Source organism: Propithecus coquereli, unplaced genomic scaffold (genome assembly GCF_000956105.1).
Source record: "Propithecus coquereli isolate 6110/MARCELLA unplaced genomic scaffold, Pcoq_1.0 Scaffold299, whole genome shotgun sequence".
In the NCBI taxonomy this organism is placed as follows: Eukaryota; Metazoa; Chordata; class Mammalia; order Primates; family Indriidae; genus Propithecus; species Propithecus coquereli.
The window spans coordinates 3,927,120-3,943,664 of NW_012148607.1; the positions used below are offsets into that span (position 1 = coordinate 3,927,120).

A 16,545-nucleotide genomic window follows, 5' to 3' on the forward strand; every position below is an offset into this window, starting at 1 on the left:
GAGCCACAGTCAGGCCTGCGGACCATGTCTAAGCATGCAGAGGCTAACGAGATAAAAAACCTCTGAAAACACCAAAAGTTGGTGCAGGGAGGCAAAACTTCTCCCTGGCTGCCTTCTCCAGCTTGCCAGGGATTGGCAGCTCACAGAGGAGTCACTTCTACAGAGCAACAGGCACAGATGTCAGCAGCACAACCCACCCCCCACTGCACAGGGACTGCCGAATCAGCCCTGAGGGGCTGGGGGGCAAAGCAGTCCATCTCCCACCCGCTGGAAGTATGAGCCAAGAGGACAGGCTTCGGACTAGCGTAGACCAAGTGGGACTCCCATCTCTACCACAAACCAGCCCTAGGGCCTGGTTCATCACTCCCCTTCTGTGTGTCTGCTTTTACCTACACACAGTGTCCAAGGGCCTACTTTGTAAAGCCATCATGAGGACCACATCTGATAATGCACACGAGGCATTGGGGTGCATCTGACACAGACTCCGTACCCAATGAACACGATGACATTATTATAACTTGTAAAAGCTGAGCCACTGCGCGGACAGGTACTGAGACAGGTCTGGGCTCCCTTTCCCACCCTGGGCTGGTGAGAGGCCCTCCCCACTGTGACCAAACCACCAAGTGTTTTTGAGGACTCAGCAGTGTGGATGTCAGGCACACACAGTGAGGCAAGGGGAATGTGTGTCCTTTGTCCATCTCCTGGCGGTGAAGCTGGGCTCCATAGTGGGGGAGAGTAGGAGAACAGCTCCATACCGCCCTCCTGCAAGCCGGACAGGAGATGGGGGTGTGGCAACATGTGCTGAGGGAAAAGACACATGGCACCCTCAGAGGGAAGGCTGGCAGAGCTGGTCCTCCCTGGAGACTCTCAGAGACCCGGGGGAGTGATTAGGGGGGCAGGTAGGAGAGGAAGCTGGAGGAGCCCCAACAGGCAGGTCAAGATACCCCCCAACCTGCTGCCAAACCCCAGGGGGAGCTCCCAAGGCTTTAGCTACAAGAGGCATCCCCAGGGACCTGTGGCCCATCAGGAGAAAGGGCCACTGGCTGGGGTGCAGTAGGGCTCGCAGCGTGGCCTTGTCTCCCCAGCCTATCCTGGAGCTGGCTGGACACTACCCCACCTGTAGCCCTACAAATCCCAGACGTAAGCCCAGTGTCTCCTTGGCTATAAGCATGATCCCACAGTGCCCTTTCAGCTCTGATTTTTAAAAGGAAATGTTAAAAAGTGGCAAGAAAAGGGAAGGAGGATGGAAATGAAGAGGACTTGGATGCACCAAGCAAGGGAAGAGCTTCCTCTGGTCCCACTGCCACTTGCTCTCATAGGAGGACCCACTGCTGGGGGATACTCAGGGCTCCCAGAGCCATCCTGCCCTCCAGTCTAGCTCTTCCCAGAGCTCACTCCCAGCTGCTCACCTCCAGGGGCAGGTAGCCAGGGCCTGCCAGAGCCAGGGCCTAGGAGTCAACCAGCCTCCACCTCTACCTGCAAGGTACTAATCAAGGAGAAGGGAGGAAGCACAAACATGAGCAGCCCTGTGTTCCGGAATCTACTCTGAATTCCTTACATGGGGAAGGTCTTTGGGATTTATGCCAAATTAAAGACAATTAATTTTCCTCCCTCAATTATCACACCCTCAATGGCTCTGTCCTTGGCTCAGATCATTCCTCAGGCACTGCCGCCAGAGCCTACAACCAGCTATGTATGAAGCTGTCCGTAAAACAGCGGGACCCAAAAACCAGTCCCTTGTGCCAACTACACTTCAAGACAGCACTCAGAAGGCTGCCACTCTGCCACCTCCAGGAGGGGAAGTGGGCCTCACAGGAGGACTCCGGCCCCTCAGGAGTGACCCACTGCCGCCTCGTTCCTTCTCTTTCACCCGGGAGCCCCGGCACATTCAAACACAGCCAAGCGCAGCAGCCCTCTCCTGATGCCTGCTGTGTCCAACCCTGCTGAGCACTAGGCATCCTGGCATAAACTAACCCATCCACCAGACTGGCACACTTAACCGCCTCACTCCCAAATACCGGCAGGAGCTGGGTGCACCGCACCCAAACAGCTCAGGCTAAGGACCAGGCAAACTCCTTAGGCTGACGTCACGTGATCACTCCAAATCCAACAACTGGGAAAACTGAGGGAGGCCAAGTTTCATTTATGGAGCATTTACTACCTTCCAGGTACTGTGGTAAAATGCTTCACAAAATGACAATCTTTACCAAAGCCCTATAAGATACGTGAACAAACAGGGGCTTAGAGGGATCTAACCTGCCCAGGGTCACACAGCTAAATCAGAGGCTGGGCTGGGATGGGTGGCAGGACCCCAGCTGAGGGCAGGACCCCAGCCCCAGCGCTCTAGACCAGCAGGAAGCCCCACGCCCTACAGGAGGGGGCGGAGCGAGGTGAGGGGCCTCCCTGGGGAGCCACCTCTCCCCCAAAACCACGCCTCAGCCAGCTTTCCGTGGCTCCACTGCAGATCCCTTGCCCACACGCTGTGGCGTTTTTTTATCTACCGCAAAGTGAACTCCAGTGTCCCCCACATGTGGACACCTGCGGGCACACACCCACGCCCCAACACCGGGATGCACCCGTCACGCAGAATGCCCTCGAAACACGCCCTGCCGGCGAAGGGGCTGCAGGAGCCTGAGAGGAGGAAGGGCCCCTCCCCCCTCCAGGCCACCCGGTAACCATGGCGACTGCAGAGGCGGGCGCCGCGGCAGAAGGGCTGCGTGCGCCCGCCCGTGTGGTGTCCGTGAGGGAGCGCGCATCCGCGGTCCAACCCGGCGCCGCCCTTCCCGCCTCCCCCTGGGTGGAGCGGCTGCGCCCCCTCCCAGGACAGAGCTCCCAAACTCCACGGAACCCTCCCCCTGGGCTTTCTGGCTCCACTGCAGGGGCCCCAGCCCCCCACCAGGTGCCCAGGACAGCACGGGAAGGGCCTGCATCTGACTCCGCAGCCTCAGCGCTGGGCGTCCCCAGTATGTGTCTTTGGGACCTGGCCCTCCACCCTCTGATAAAGAGGGTCCCCTGGACAGAAAGAGAAGCCCAGGGGGGCTTGAGGGACTTCGGAGGGCCCTGGGAGCCCAAGTCTCTGCACCCATGCTGGGATTCTGCCTGTACGCAATAGGTAGCATGCACACACATTCCCGGGGGGCTGCCCTCCCCACGCAGGTTTGTGTACATGGCTCCTGCGCCGCACTGCGCTGACCTTTAGCTCCTGTAGCAGGGAGCCCTGGCCCATTCCATGGAGGGGTTCCGTTGCCCCATGGGCAGAAGATGATAAGCCAGGGCTCGGGGGGGCTGGGGGTGCAGTCTAAGGCTCAGAGACTGGGGTGGGAGCTTGGCTGACGTTCTGATCACTTTGACCCCACAGCTCACCTGCTAGTCTGGTGGCTTCTCAGAGGAGGGAGATTCAAGAATAGGAAACACCTGAGCACCGGAGACCATAAGCTTTCTGCAGGGGAGGGGGAAAGTGCCTGAGTAAAGGCTGTGGGGAGGGTGGAGGGACAGTAGCAAGGTGAGTCTGGTGGGAGCTGGGGCATGTGCTGGGGTCCTGATAGATGAGGCTAGGGTTGGGGTGGAAGCTGCTGAGGGCCCCATCAAAGCACACACAGGTCTCTTTGTGCAGCTCAGCCTGGGATGCCTGAGGCACAGTCTGGGCCAGAGGGAGGGGGCTGCATCAGGGAAGCTGACAGATGGAGATGCATCGTAGGGTCCTGGGGCAGGCAGCACCGTCTGTCACAGTGACCTTCTCACCCGTGTTTACCCTGCTTCATGGCGTCTCTGTGCACATGCAGGCATACACCCGCGCACACACAGGCTCCCTGGTGTGGCACCATCTGTGAGCCTGACCGCCTCCCCTAGGCATGAGTGTTGGGCCTGGTCTCACCCTGTCCTGAACACACAGACACCTTAGAAACACACACAGCCACAGACCCACAGAGATATAGATGGAGAAAGAGACAGGTGCAAAAATAGAAACCTACATGTGCATGTGGAGGGGCACCTGCAGTGACAAGCACCTGTGGAAAGACTGATGCAAGCAGATCCAGAGGCGGTGCATGCAGAAACATGGAGCACGTATGTGGAGACGTATAGAGTCAGAGATACACGTATGCTGAGACGTGCGCCTGGAGGCACATGCAGGAACAGAGACACATGAAGGAGCCTCACTGGTGGTGAGGCTGCTGGCTCCCTTGCCCTTCAGCCTCTCCAGGAAAGCCAAGGCCACCTCCAGCAGCTCCATCCTCAGCAGAGTCAGGGCCAAGACACCCCCTAGCAAGTCAGAAGGCTTCCCTAGACCTGCAAGCTCCCACACTCTCCCAGAGAGCCCAGCCCCACCCCCAGACTTCCAGGCAGTAAGTAGGGGGGCCTAGAGAGCCTTGGGCCCATCTCCCTTCGCAGCTTTCAGTCTCGATTTTCAGCTGTTTTTCCAAGAGTAAACTCCCACCTCTTCCAGCACTCAGATTTCATCAAACTTGGCATCTTAAAAGCCTGTTTTGTTTTTAAATCTGAGCTGTTTGGGCCTGTTGGCAGCCACGGTCTCCCCCTCCCAGTAATCTCCCCCTCCCTTGGGCTTCCCCGGCACCCTACATCGCCCTACTCAACCTGGTTGCTGAGGCCTCCCTGCCACACCCCCAAGTAGATCCACGGCCAGCCCCTGAGCACACACCCGACCCACACTCTGGTTCTGGACTCTGGCCCACACTGGACTCTCCTTCTGAGGTTACCCTACTTCAGTCCTACTCCAGGGAGATTCTTTCATCCATTTACCCCTGAGGTTCAGGCCCTGCTCCCAGTCGCTCCAGATCACTGACAGCCTCCCTCTCACTTCTCAGCCGCTGCAGCCCAGCTGCCACCCACTGCCTCCCGACACACTCGCCAAGGCCAACAGTGACTTCATGGAGCTTAGTCCAAAGCACACTTGCTGGACCTCTCAGCAGCACCCCACTCTGCTGACCACTCCTGCTCCTTCACATTCTTCTCTTGACGTTCACAGCATCACGTGTGCTCCAGGCCTTCCCCCACCCGCCAGTTCTCAGGAACCTCCTCCCAACATGAGAGTTAGTTCCTGGGGCCTCTCCTGTCTTTACTCTGGCTCCTCGAGATTTGCCATTTCTCTGCCTTCACAACCCCATCTCCAGATGTCCCTCTGGAGTGCCAGCCAAATCTGTACAAGGCCCCCTTGACACCTCCCCGGATGCCTGTGCACACCTGACTCCACAGATTTCTAACTGGACTCATCAACTTGCCTCCTCAAACCTGGTCCTCCTCCAGTATCTGAACCTTAAAAATGGCACTACCATCTACCCAGCCCCAGAGCCGGAAACCCAGAGCCTCCGGCCTTCCCGATCCCATAAGGCAGGCCCCTATTCTCTCTAACCTCACAGTCCACTCCTCCTTCTTTCCCTACCTGCACCCAGGCTTGGGCTAATGCCCCCTCCTGCCTAGACTGCAACCACCTCTCACTGGCCTCATGTGCTGGTCTCCTTCCACCCACTCTGTACCACAGGAGCCTCTCTGAAGCGTAAGTTTGATTGTGTCATTCCCCTGATTAAAATCTTCTATCCCCTGGCAACCCAGGGAGAGGGAGCACCTTACCAAGAACAGAGAATATGCACACGAAGGGGCATTGAAAACCTCCAACTTGGCGAGCTATTCCCAGAGCCACTGGCTCCACTGTGGTCATGAGGCTGGGGGAGGTGGGAGGAAGCAAGGAGGCCATGCACACAGCAGCCTTTTAAGTATCTATGACTAAGGGTGGGGGCAGACTAGGCACGGGGGAGGTGCCCGGTGTCCGTGGCTAATGGAAGCAGCAGCAGCACTGCCATCCCACAAGAGGACCCATTCGGCAGGGAATCCACTTGGGTACCTGAAGGCAGATCAGAAGCAGGAAAAATGGGGGATTCTAGGTACCAAGAAACCCAGGGTCTGATTGTCAAGGCTTTCCTGGCAGTGCCTACCTACCTGACACCTCTCTTCCCCCATGCCTGGGGCTTCTCAAAACCTCCAGGAACTGGTTGTAGAACCTCATGTCTGCATGGTTCTGAAATCTACTGTGGTCATGGAGGGGTAGGGGGTGTGTTAAGCCAGGTCACAGAGACCACAGCTGCTGGACCAGAGGTATACAAATCATGCCTCAGCTGCCAGAGGAGGGGCAGAAACTGGCCTGGGTGCTAAGTTCTGGGGCCCTTTCTGTCTTCTGTGGCTGCAAATCAGGTAGGTGACAGGCCCAGCTTCTGCAAAAGCAGCCTATGACCCAGACACATACGCAGGCAATAAAAAGAGGGCACATCTTGCCACTTCGAAAGCCATCTTCTACCTATGATAGCCCTTTACCTAAACTCCCCACCCTTCATAGTCAGGCCTGGACCAAGTCATTCCACCATGGGCAGAAGGGATAAACAGGCCTGAGGCAGGGAGAAGGGTGGAGCAAGAAGAGGTGACTCCCTGGGAAAAGATACACCCACCCACCCTGCAAATCTAAGTTCCCTTACCAGTTCTGCTCAAGGTCCAGCCCACCCCGGGACACCTCAGGACAAGGTCATCTGTTGCTCACTGTCCCTGTGTCCCTGGGGTGTTTCCAAAGGGACCGTGTGTATGTGGGGAGGTGGGTCTCAAAAGGTCCTTCATCACCCTATAGGTCCCAGAACCCGCCAGGGTCAAAGCCACTACAGAACCCAGCAGTCCAGGCCCAGCATGGCACAAACTCACCCCTACCCTGGCCACTGCTCCACATGCTGGACAGTTGGCCCCTCCCCAGAACCTGCTCCAAGGTAAGCAATGCCACACCTTCCATGCAGACCCCTGGATTCCCGGGCCCATGAGGCATGGGGCGGTGTGGTCCTGGCTGGTTAGCAGACACCGAGGCTAGGTGGGAACAGGTAGAAGGAAGCAAACCAACAGGCTTGGTCAGGGGAGGAGAGGAGAAGGAAGGGTCCAGACCAAAGGCAGGTCTGGGCAGGATCCCTATCTGGTGCATCCTCCCTCCTGGCCTGGCTATAGAGGAACTGCTGAGGTGTCACTGCAGGTGCTGAGAATAGCTCAGCCAAACCACTCTGCCCATCTCTCCACCTAGCTGTCCTGGCTGAACAACAGCTCCAAGTAGGCATCCTGTGGGGTCCCAGTGACAATGGGCCCACACATATGCCTCTGACTTCCCTTCAACACCAGACTGACCCCACACTTCAGTTCAGACTGCTCGCTGTTCACCTCTGTGCTGTCCACACAGCCTGCTGTAGACACCATACTCACATGCACACATGCAGCCTGCTGCACACCACACTGCACACACGTACACTGCTTGCTGTACACTCCCTTGCTGCACACACAGCCTATAAGGTATACACCACCGGCTATACACACCACACCCACACACTGGCTGATGCACACACCACCTGCTGTATACCCCGTGCTCTGCCTGATGCGCACATGCACACACACAGCCTGCTGTGCATACATAGCCCATAAGGTACACACCACCTGCTGTACACCCCTCCCTCCCCCACTGCCTGATGCTCCCATATGCATACATACACAGTCTGCTACACAGCCCCTTCTGTACACACAGCCAGTAAGGCAGTACCCCTGCTGTATATAGTGCACCACATACTTCACACGCACGCTGCCTTACACGGCAAGCAGGGCACCCACACAGAGTGTACATTATCTGCTGTATCCATGACCATAAGACAAATGCTGCTGCCTACCCTCAGAGCCCTCGGAGCCAGGCCCCGCAGGACAAGTCAGAATCAGCTCATCTCTGTTCCACAGCCTCTTTCCTTCTCCTCCCTCTCCTCCCTTCCAGAAACTACCCAAAGTCACCAGGGCCCGCCCACACCTCTGGTTGTCCAGCCTCCTCCTCAGGCTTTCCTGACCAGCCTGGCCTGGAACCTGCTAGCCCCGGAGAATCCAGGAGAACCCACAACCTCGGGCCTGAGCCCCAGGACCCTCACTGGCCCTATTCTCCTGGAGAGAACGGCTGAGAATCAAGGCCTGCCTCCCCTCCCCCAAGGCTCCCCCTCCCCCGTGAGGGAAAATGTCAGATTCCCTGTCTCAGTGGCGGCGGGCGGGTTGGAGGGGGAGTGATTCAGCCGCCGCCTCAAGAGTGCAGAGCGAGAAGAGCTTTTCCTGCCATTACCCTGGGAGGGAGAGGCTGGTGCGCTAATGGCTTCAATTACCACTCAGACAGGGATGCTGGGCGGTGGGGCTTGGCTCATCACAGCCAGGACAGGCTCACCCCAGCCGGCTTGTGCAGGGCACCCCCACCTTGTACCCACCCCCACGGGGGCAGTGTGGCCTGAGCCACACTAGGAACAGTAGTCTTGCTCCTGCTCTGGAAGCAGGGTGCAAAGGGCATGAGGCAGAAGTGGCTTCAGGGTGCTCCCAGAGGCTGTGGTGGGGGTGCCCAGGAGCAGGGAGCAGAGTGTGAAGGAAGCTGGGCCTTGTGTGGAATGAGGCAGGGGCAGAGGGCACAGAACAGACAGACTTGCAGGCCTGAGCTCCTTTTTAGGGGTGCACAGATCCCTCACTTGAGCCAGGTCACCCCAAGAAGCCCTCAGCCACTCACTGAAGAGCCCAGCTCAGGTAAGCACATTTGTGTGTGCACATGTGACATGGGTACCCAGGTAAGCACGTGTGTGTGTGTGTGTGTGTGTGTGTATGCGCGCATGTGTGACGTGGATAAGGGGTCCAACTTTTATTCCCCAGCCCCCAATGGACTTCATCCTCTCCCTACTCCTCCTCGGACCCTGTGGTGGCCTCCCAAGAATGGCCCTGGCTCCCCGCTACCCACCCCACCCCAGAGCTCCAGTCAAGCCATCCTTTCGCCCAGTTCCTGCACACATCCTAGGTTTCCTGGCCCTCCTAGGAAGGGCAGGGCGGGTAAGGGTGGTCACAGTTTGACTGCTTTCCTCCGGCCACGCCCAGGAACTCCTTTCTGTCAAGCCCAGTGCTGGTCAAGGTTACACAAACCAAGGATAAGTCAGCATTTTTGTCTTCCTGGTGCTGTGTTTCAGGAGCGGGAGGGGCCCACAGCTCCACGCCCTCCAAGGGAACAGGGATAGGCCAGGGACCTGCCCCACACTCTCCCCAGCCTCATCAGACACCTCCCGCACCCCAGAAGCACAAATATACACTGCTGACCCCTGACACAGAAACCATTGTCCAGGAAGGCCCCTCCGAATGCAAGTCTGAGTGAGTCCTCCTCACCTAGGCCCTGAAAGACTACTTCAGTCCTTTAAAACTGTGGTCCCCAACCCCCAGGCCATGGCCTGGTACCAGTCTGGCCTGTTAGGAAACAGGCCTCACATCACTGTCTAACCTCTGTACCACACACACCCCTTCAAAACACCCACCGCCCCCATCCCCAGTCTGTGGAAAAATTGTCTTCCATGAAACTGGTCCCTGATGCCAAAAAGGTTGGGGACTGCTGCTTTAAAAGATAAAGCTGACCAGGACAGTGGTAGAGGCAGGAGAACTCCCGAGACACAGGACCTGGGGCCTAGGGGGATCTGGGGGAACTTCTTTTCCAACATTAACAAAGAGGCCCTGTTTCCCAATCTCAGAGCCTGAGAAGATGCCCTCTGGGACATGTGGCTCTTCAGCCACCTCCCAAATGCCAGGGCAGGGCAGATGGCTCCCTGCTGGGGCAGATGCCAACAGCAGGGAGGGCAGTGCTGAAATACTTACCCCCAGGCCACAAGTGGGGAAACTGAGGTCAGGAGTGGCAGGGAGGAGCCTGAGGACACTCAGCCATCAGTGCTCCTGGCCCAGGGCCTGTGCTCTGGACCCTGTCCCACAGGCAAGTCCCCCCGTGGGAGTGGATGGTGAGGGCTGCACACCTGGATGGTGTTAGGCAGTGTGGAAGCAGACTACCTTCAGCTCACATGTCTAAGTCTCAGAATGTGTAGCTTCTAGCCCAATAGCAGCTACCGCTCACACTGGAATCCTGGGAAGTGCTTAACCACACTGTATTTAATGCTCCAAACCAGCTTGGGCAGTAGATATTACATTTCTGTTTACAGATGGAGCAAATGAGGCTCAGAGGCATAAGTTACTGGCCCAAGGTCACACGGTGAGTGAATGGTCCAGAGTCCTTGCTCTTAACCACTGTCCTCCATGGCCCCTCTAAAGCTGTAGAGCCCACAAACTCACATGAGACACACAGATGCAAAAGAGTTACTGAATGTGTGATTCTTGTGTGAACACATAAAGCCACAGCATAAAAATGGCCAATGTGAAAAGATGTTCAACTGTTCTTGTAATCAAAGAAATGCAAATTAAATTGAAATGCCATTTTTTGCCTATTAACTTGGCAAAGACATTTTTTAATGATAATTCCCACTGCTGGTGAAGATGTGCAGAGAAAAGGCCCTCTTATGCCCTGTTTGGTGGGAGTATAAACTGAGACAATTTTCTGGAAATACTGAAAAGCTTAAAAATGCATGTGCCCTTTGACCCAGCAATTCCACTTCCAAGAATCTAGATTAAAGAAATAATCAGGAAGGTGAACACATCTATCTGAAAGGATATGTATGGCACCTTGTTTATAAAAGCAAAAAACTGGGAACAACGTATGTGTCCAACAATAAGGGAATGGCTGAGTAAATTAGCCATTGTGACAACTTACTTATAGCCATTAAGAATAATGATGCAGAAGAATATTTAACGGCATGGCAAGAAAGATGTTCACAATGTTTTTTTTTAAAAAAAGCAGTCTACAAATCATTGAGTAGTGTGTGATCCCGTTTCTGTTATACACACACATATAACCCATTATGCATGCATAGAAAATGGGCCACAAGGAAATAACCAAATATCAATAGTAGAGGTAAGAAAATGAGCCATTTTAATTTTTTCCTTTGTGCTATTCTATACTTTTCAGTTTTCCAACAGTGAACAGGTATTAGTATTGCATTTAAAAAAAGAAAGCAGCAATCAATGCTCTATTTTGAAAATACAGACACATTCAGACTGATGACTCCATAGTGGCTGGGGTCTGATCATGTCACTCCCTAACCTGTTTGTGGCTTCCTATGGCCCCAGGAAGTGCTCATTTCTCAGCCTGATCCCATGTGATCTGCCCTCCAGCCTCTCCAGACTCATGCTGAATTGCTTGCCATGCCTTCTTCCTCTGCCCTTCAGCTCCTGCCCCCACCAAAAACCCAAACTGAACTACTCAGCTTTCTCTGAAAGCTTCATTCTCTCTTGCCTCCAGGCTGGGCACATGCCTAACAGCCAACTGCTGCCCCATCCCCCAGGGACTCCCACTTGTTCTCAAGGCCTGGCTCACATGCAGCTCCCTCCTTGGCTGCCCCTTCAGGACCTACTGGAGATGAGCATCTTGAGGGTGGCACCCAGGTCACATGATTCTTGGGACTTCAAGGCAGTCCAGGTAGTGTTTTTGAATCAACAGAGATGCCACCAAGTGAAAAAAAACACTAAAATACACATACAGAGCCCCAGCCCGGAGCCTGGGCCCTTGCTCACAGGGGCAACAAGGAACACACCTGACTCCTACAGCCAGGCTCCAGGTGAAAATTAGATCGACTGCCACAACCATATAACCCATAGGATACACAGCTGCAGCTCCGCACCTCAAGTCAGACCCCAGACACCACCGAAGCAATGACCCAGCTCGGCTGGAGAATACAAATCCTCCGTGCATATAGCTGGCCTCAGCATAAGCCAAACGATTCAGGCCAAAACCAAGGACATGCCTGTCTACCACTGAACATTCACTGACCCCAAGATAGCCAGTCTTCCTTTCTGCCAAATGCACACAGGCCCAGGGCAAGGCCAGGGCTGGCTGACTCTCCCCACAGTTCAGTCTACCAGCCCACCATGCCATGGTGTCTCCCTGGCACGTACCTTCAAGCACTGAGAGCTTGGCACTAGTGTTGATCTCGCCCAGGCTGTTGGTGGCTGTGCACTCATAGATGGCTTCATCTCGCTGTACCCGCAATGGCTGGATCCGAAGCACTGAGCCTGCCCCGTCATCAAACTCAATTACCTGTCAGAGGACAGACATGTGGTCACAGCCTGCTCAGGACACGGGGGCCTGCTCAGGGTCAGCTGTCCTCCGACATCCAAAAGGCCCACAGGGAGGGAGACTGAGAGGAGAGGCTGGAGGACTAGACGCCAGAGTAGGCAGACCCTGAGCCCTGCCTACCCCTGCCCACCCGAGGACTCACCTCAAAGCGCTGGGAGCTGACTTTTTTCCCCTTCTTCATCCATGTGATGCGCGGCTTGGGTTCTCCTGTGGCTTGGCACACGAAGGAGGCTACCCCTCCCGACAACCCAGTCTGGTCCTCAGGGACCTTAATGAAGGCAGGTTTGCCTGGAAGAGATGGAGACACCAAGTCATCATGGCATGGTCACTACAGGCACAGCTAGCACTATAGGCGGCAGTCATGGGGGCAGGTAGGAGTAGAAAGACCTACAGAGAAAATAATGACACCTGACGCTTATATAGTGCTTAATATGTGCCAGGCACCGTTCAAAGAGCTTAATACTTATTAACTCTTTTAAGTGTATGAGATGGGTGCTATAACTACCTCTGTAGAGGCACACAGAGGTTAAAGGATTTGTCCAACACGACACAACTGGTAAGTGGCAGAGCTGAGATCCAGCCCAGGAGTTCTGAGTCTGTAGTTCAGACTTTAACTGCTACACTTTTGTCTCCCACCCCCAATCAATTTCAAGCTCTGGGACGAAGGCATGCTGGAGAGCTGCCAAGAAGAGCCCCAGCATCTCCCTGAGACTTGTCCTCCCCCACCACTCTCCACCTTGGTGATGGCACCTCCATCCACCCCATGGCTCCAGCCAGGAACCATGACTCCTCCTCTCCCCAGCCCCCACATACCAGCAGTCCCAAAGGCCTACATTCCAGCTCCTAAGTATCTCTGGACGTCTTCCCAGGTGAATGCTTTCCTGTAAATCTGGCCCTCCCCACCCCTGCCCCCACTGACTTGGTTATTGCCTTCTGACAGTCTCCCCAAGAGTCCACAGGGAGGCAGGAGGAGGGAAAGGAAGGAGGGCGCTCAGACACTGTACGTCACCTTGGTCACATGCCAGGCCCAAGCCACAGCACCTATCCCTATGAATCCCACCACCCAGGGTCACAAGACCAGAGAAACCAACAGCTCGTTTAGATGTAGCAACACTTCATTAATCCTGACAGCAGATCCATTTCCTATTACTCAACTCAATGAACAGCTCCAGGAAGGGCTAATACTGTGAGAAATGACCTTTTAGACCACCTGTGCAGTGCCCATGAGCCCAGGCCCAGCCTGGTCCCTGGCACAGAAACGGGTGCAATGACGAGTCCTTCCCCAAGCACCCACTTGGCACCAGGCACTTTATCTCATTCGTGTCCTTCGTTGTTATTATCCTCAGTTTACAGGCTCAGAAAGGTCAAGTCACTTGCCCAAGGTCACACAGCCAGTGAGTGACCCATCTGGGACTTGAATTCAGGCCTGTTTGACTCCAAAACACCTGGAACAAAACCGTTCACATGGGATTGCTGAGGGCCTTGTCAAGAGCAGGGTGAGTGGAGCGGTGGGAGCCAAAGGCAGACCAAAGAGAGGGTGGAGAGGAAGAGTACAGGTGACCATGTAAGGAAGACTGGCTGTGACTGGGAAGAACAGACGGCACCTGGAGAGTGTGAGGGCTGGAGGGAGGTTTGTGAATTTCTGTTTCCTTTCTTCTTAAAAGATAGATATGAAAGGCAATGTTTAAATACTGATGGGGAAGAGCCAGCAAAGAGGGTGAGGTGCCGATACAGTGGAGAGAGAAGGGGTGGCAGATGGGGCAGAGTCCCTGAGGAGGAGAGGGACCAGGGGACCAGGGTGGCAAGTGACAGGTGCAGGTACTGAGAGCAGGGAGGGAATGTACGGAGCAGCCCCGGGCCCAGTGGGCTCTGGAGGTTTTGTGTAATTATTAAGCAAGTCACTCACCGTCTCTAAACCTCTGTTTTATCATCTGCAAAATATTGCTAGTGACATAAGGGCCTGTGCAGACAGAACGTGGTATCTGTAAACTGTTCTACACAGGTGGGCCTTCTAGGAGGGCAGCCATCCCTCTCATTGTCGGCCTCACAATAATCCCACGAGGTTGGTAGTATCATCATCTCCATTTTAGAGACTGGGAAATCAAGGCTCAGAGAGTGGGATGACTGACAAGTCAGAGTGATGTGGGGTGGAGCCAGGATTTGACCCAGCCTTCTCCTTCTAAATCCTAAGCTCACCATGGGCTACCTACAGCCTCCCCAGGGTGGGGACTTGGGACCTGCAACTACACTCTTGGAGTGCCCAGGGCAGGCTGGGCAGAGGGGGAGCTTTGGTAGGGAAACACATACAAGTCCAGTGGGGGCCAGAATGACCTAGGGACAACAGAAAGGTTCCAGAACCCTCCAGTTTGCCTTGCCCTTCCCCCAACTGCCCTCTGAAGGAGGCTCAGACACTTTCAGTCTGCAGGTGCCTGCAGAGCCTGTCTCTGTTTATTGCTCCTTTCAGACAGGCCCTCTCAGATGGGACTCTCCCACCCAGGCTCCACAGGGAGTGTCTCCTGCCTGCCACCCTCCCACACTGTGCACCCCTCGCCATATCCGAGGCCCTCCAGACAGCAGCTCCCAGCTCACCATCTGCACTGCAACACCTCAGTCCAGACACCATCTTCCCGTGACTGGACACCCACTGGCGTCACAAGCGGGGGTCCCTGCCTCCAGTCTACTCTCCACTGAGCATCCAGAGCAAACTGACCACCTCCCCCGGTTCAAAACCCTCCAAAGGCTTCTTACCACTCTCACAAACAAGATGTAAACTCCTATCATGGCTGACAAAGCTCCACCAGGTCTGACCCAGCCACTCTCCTTGAGGTCCCCTGAAGAAGCAATGTTTCCTGCAGCCTCAGGGCCTTTGCATAAGCTGTTCCTTCTGCCCAGAACCTCCATCATTACCTCTTTACTCACGAACTCCCACTCGCCTTTCTGATCTCAATTTAAACATAATCTCCTCAGAAAGGCTTTCCTGATCCCCCTGCATACCCCCATTAGCTCAGCTCCTGGTTTTCTGCTCCCTGGTAACTCCTCCCACCTCACAGTATTAGGTAAGAGTGGGAGGTTGTAACTTTTGCTCATGGTTTATTACGTACACATATGAGGTTATTACTTTTTGTACATTTTTGGTCAATGTTTAATAGCTTCTCCCCTGCCTAGAATATAACCCCGGGCAGAGCAGAAGCCATGGCTGTCTTGTTTCCGCCCTGTCCCAGTGTCTGATCCACTTCCTGGCACACGGGGGTGCGGAATGAAAGGCCTGAACTGAAGAAGGAAGGCCTGAGGAGAAGACTGCCACCCCCCACACACCAAGGGAGAGAAACCCTTTTAGAAAGTCCCCCTCCAGCTCCTGCCTCAACGTATCTGCAGCAGAAACTGGAGGCTGGAACCTGCTGGACTGGAATGGCAGCAAGTGTGCCTGGGGGCGGGGCCTCAGCACCAAACAAAGAAGCCAGGAGCTGGCCAGGACAGCCAGGTAGGGTCACACATTGGCCTAGAAGGGAAAGGCCTGGGTGCTGCATGGAGGCTGGACTGTGCCCAAGGCCTGGGGCTGTTGAGGAGGCAGAACTACTTACTCCCTTCCCTTGGAGGCTGGAGAGGAGCCAGTACCCTGCTGGGCCCACCCACCTGCCAGACTCAGGGAGGCTGGCCCAGGGCAGCCCAGGGCCCCTCCCCTCAACCAGGCCTTGCCCTGAGCTTCCCAAATCCACCCCCACCCCACCCCTAGGACACACAACACCAGACGATCTTTGGGGAGCACAAATCTAACCACATCTCTCCTTAACTCAAACTGTCCTGACGTGTCCTGCTAACCTCTCCAGGCTCACCTTTCTTCATTCTTTCAGCAAGTATTTTTTGAGCACCTACTAAGGGCGTAGCACTGTGCTGAGGACACAGCTGGGAGCCTCATGGACTTTCTACCCACCACCCAGGCCTGCCCTGACAGGCCAGGCCCGTGGGCACCTCCTTGCCTTTGGGCATGCCCTGCCCCTCAGGTGTCCCACCCCCATGCTGCTATAGGAGCCTACTGTGTGTCCCATAGCCCTTGGGCTTCCCATCCCATGTTGACTGGTCCCCAGGCAGGTGGGCAAAACCAGGCTACTTTCATTACTCTGCCCAGCGCCTGACCCACGGCCAGTGTTCACTGAAGGTCTGAACAGAATTTTTGAGATGGTGTCAACAGGGTGCCATCTGAGCACACCAGGAGGGGCTTTCTGACACAGTTACCTGCTGCTGCCTGGCCTGACACTCCACCAGAGTGAGTCCCTCCCCACAAGCACACAGTGGTCATGGCTGCGCAGCCCTTTGAGTAGCAGCTCCCAGTGGTATGCCCTTGGACATTCTGGGCTGCTGACAAGCAAGGTGGGAAGAAGTGGCCTAAGAAAGGAAGTAAGTGGAACTGGCTGGGGGAGGAGGATGCACATCTCCCGGGGAGGTTGCAGGGATCCAGCCCCAGAGACAGTCAAACTGGGCCACCTCCAAACCTCCTCCATGGGGAGACT

General features: G+C 55.4%; 1 protein-coding gene across 2 annotated transcripts in view; it reads right to left on the reverse strand.

The window, feature by feature from the left end:
• Nucleotides 1–16,545, reverse strand: part of PTPRF (protein tyrosine phosphatase, receptor type, F) — an 84,351-nt gene that overhangs the window by 50,191 nt on the left and 17,615 nt on the right. For both annotated transcript variants that reach the window (XM_012648985.1, XM_012648984.1), the window contains exons 4-5: nucleotides 12,180–12,325; nucleotides 11,857–11,998 (exon numbers count right to left, since the gene is read on the reverse strand). In XM_012648985.1, the coding sequence (XP_012504439.1) occupies nucleotides 11,857–11,998; nucleotides 12,180–12,325 (288 nt within the window). The remainder of the gene's footprint in view (nucleotides 1–11,856; nucleotides 11,999–12,179; nucleotides 12,326–16,545) is intronic.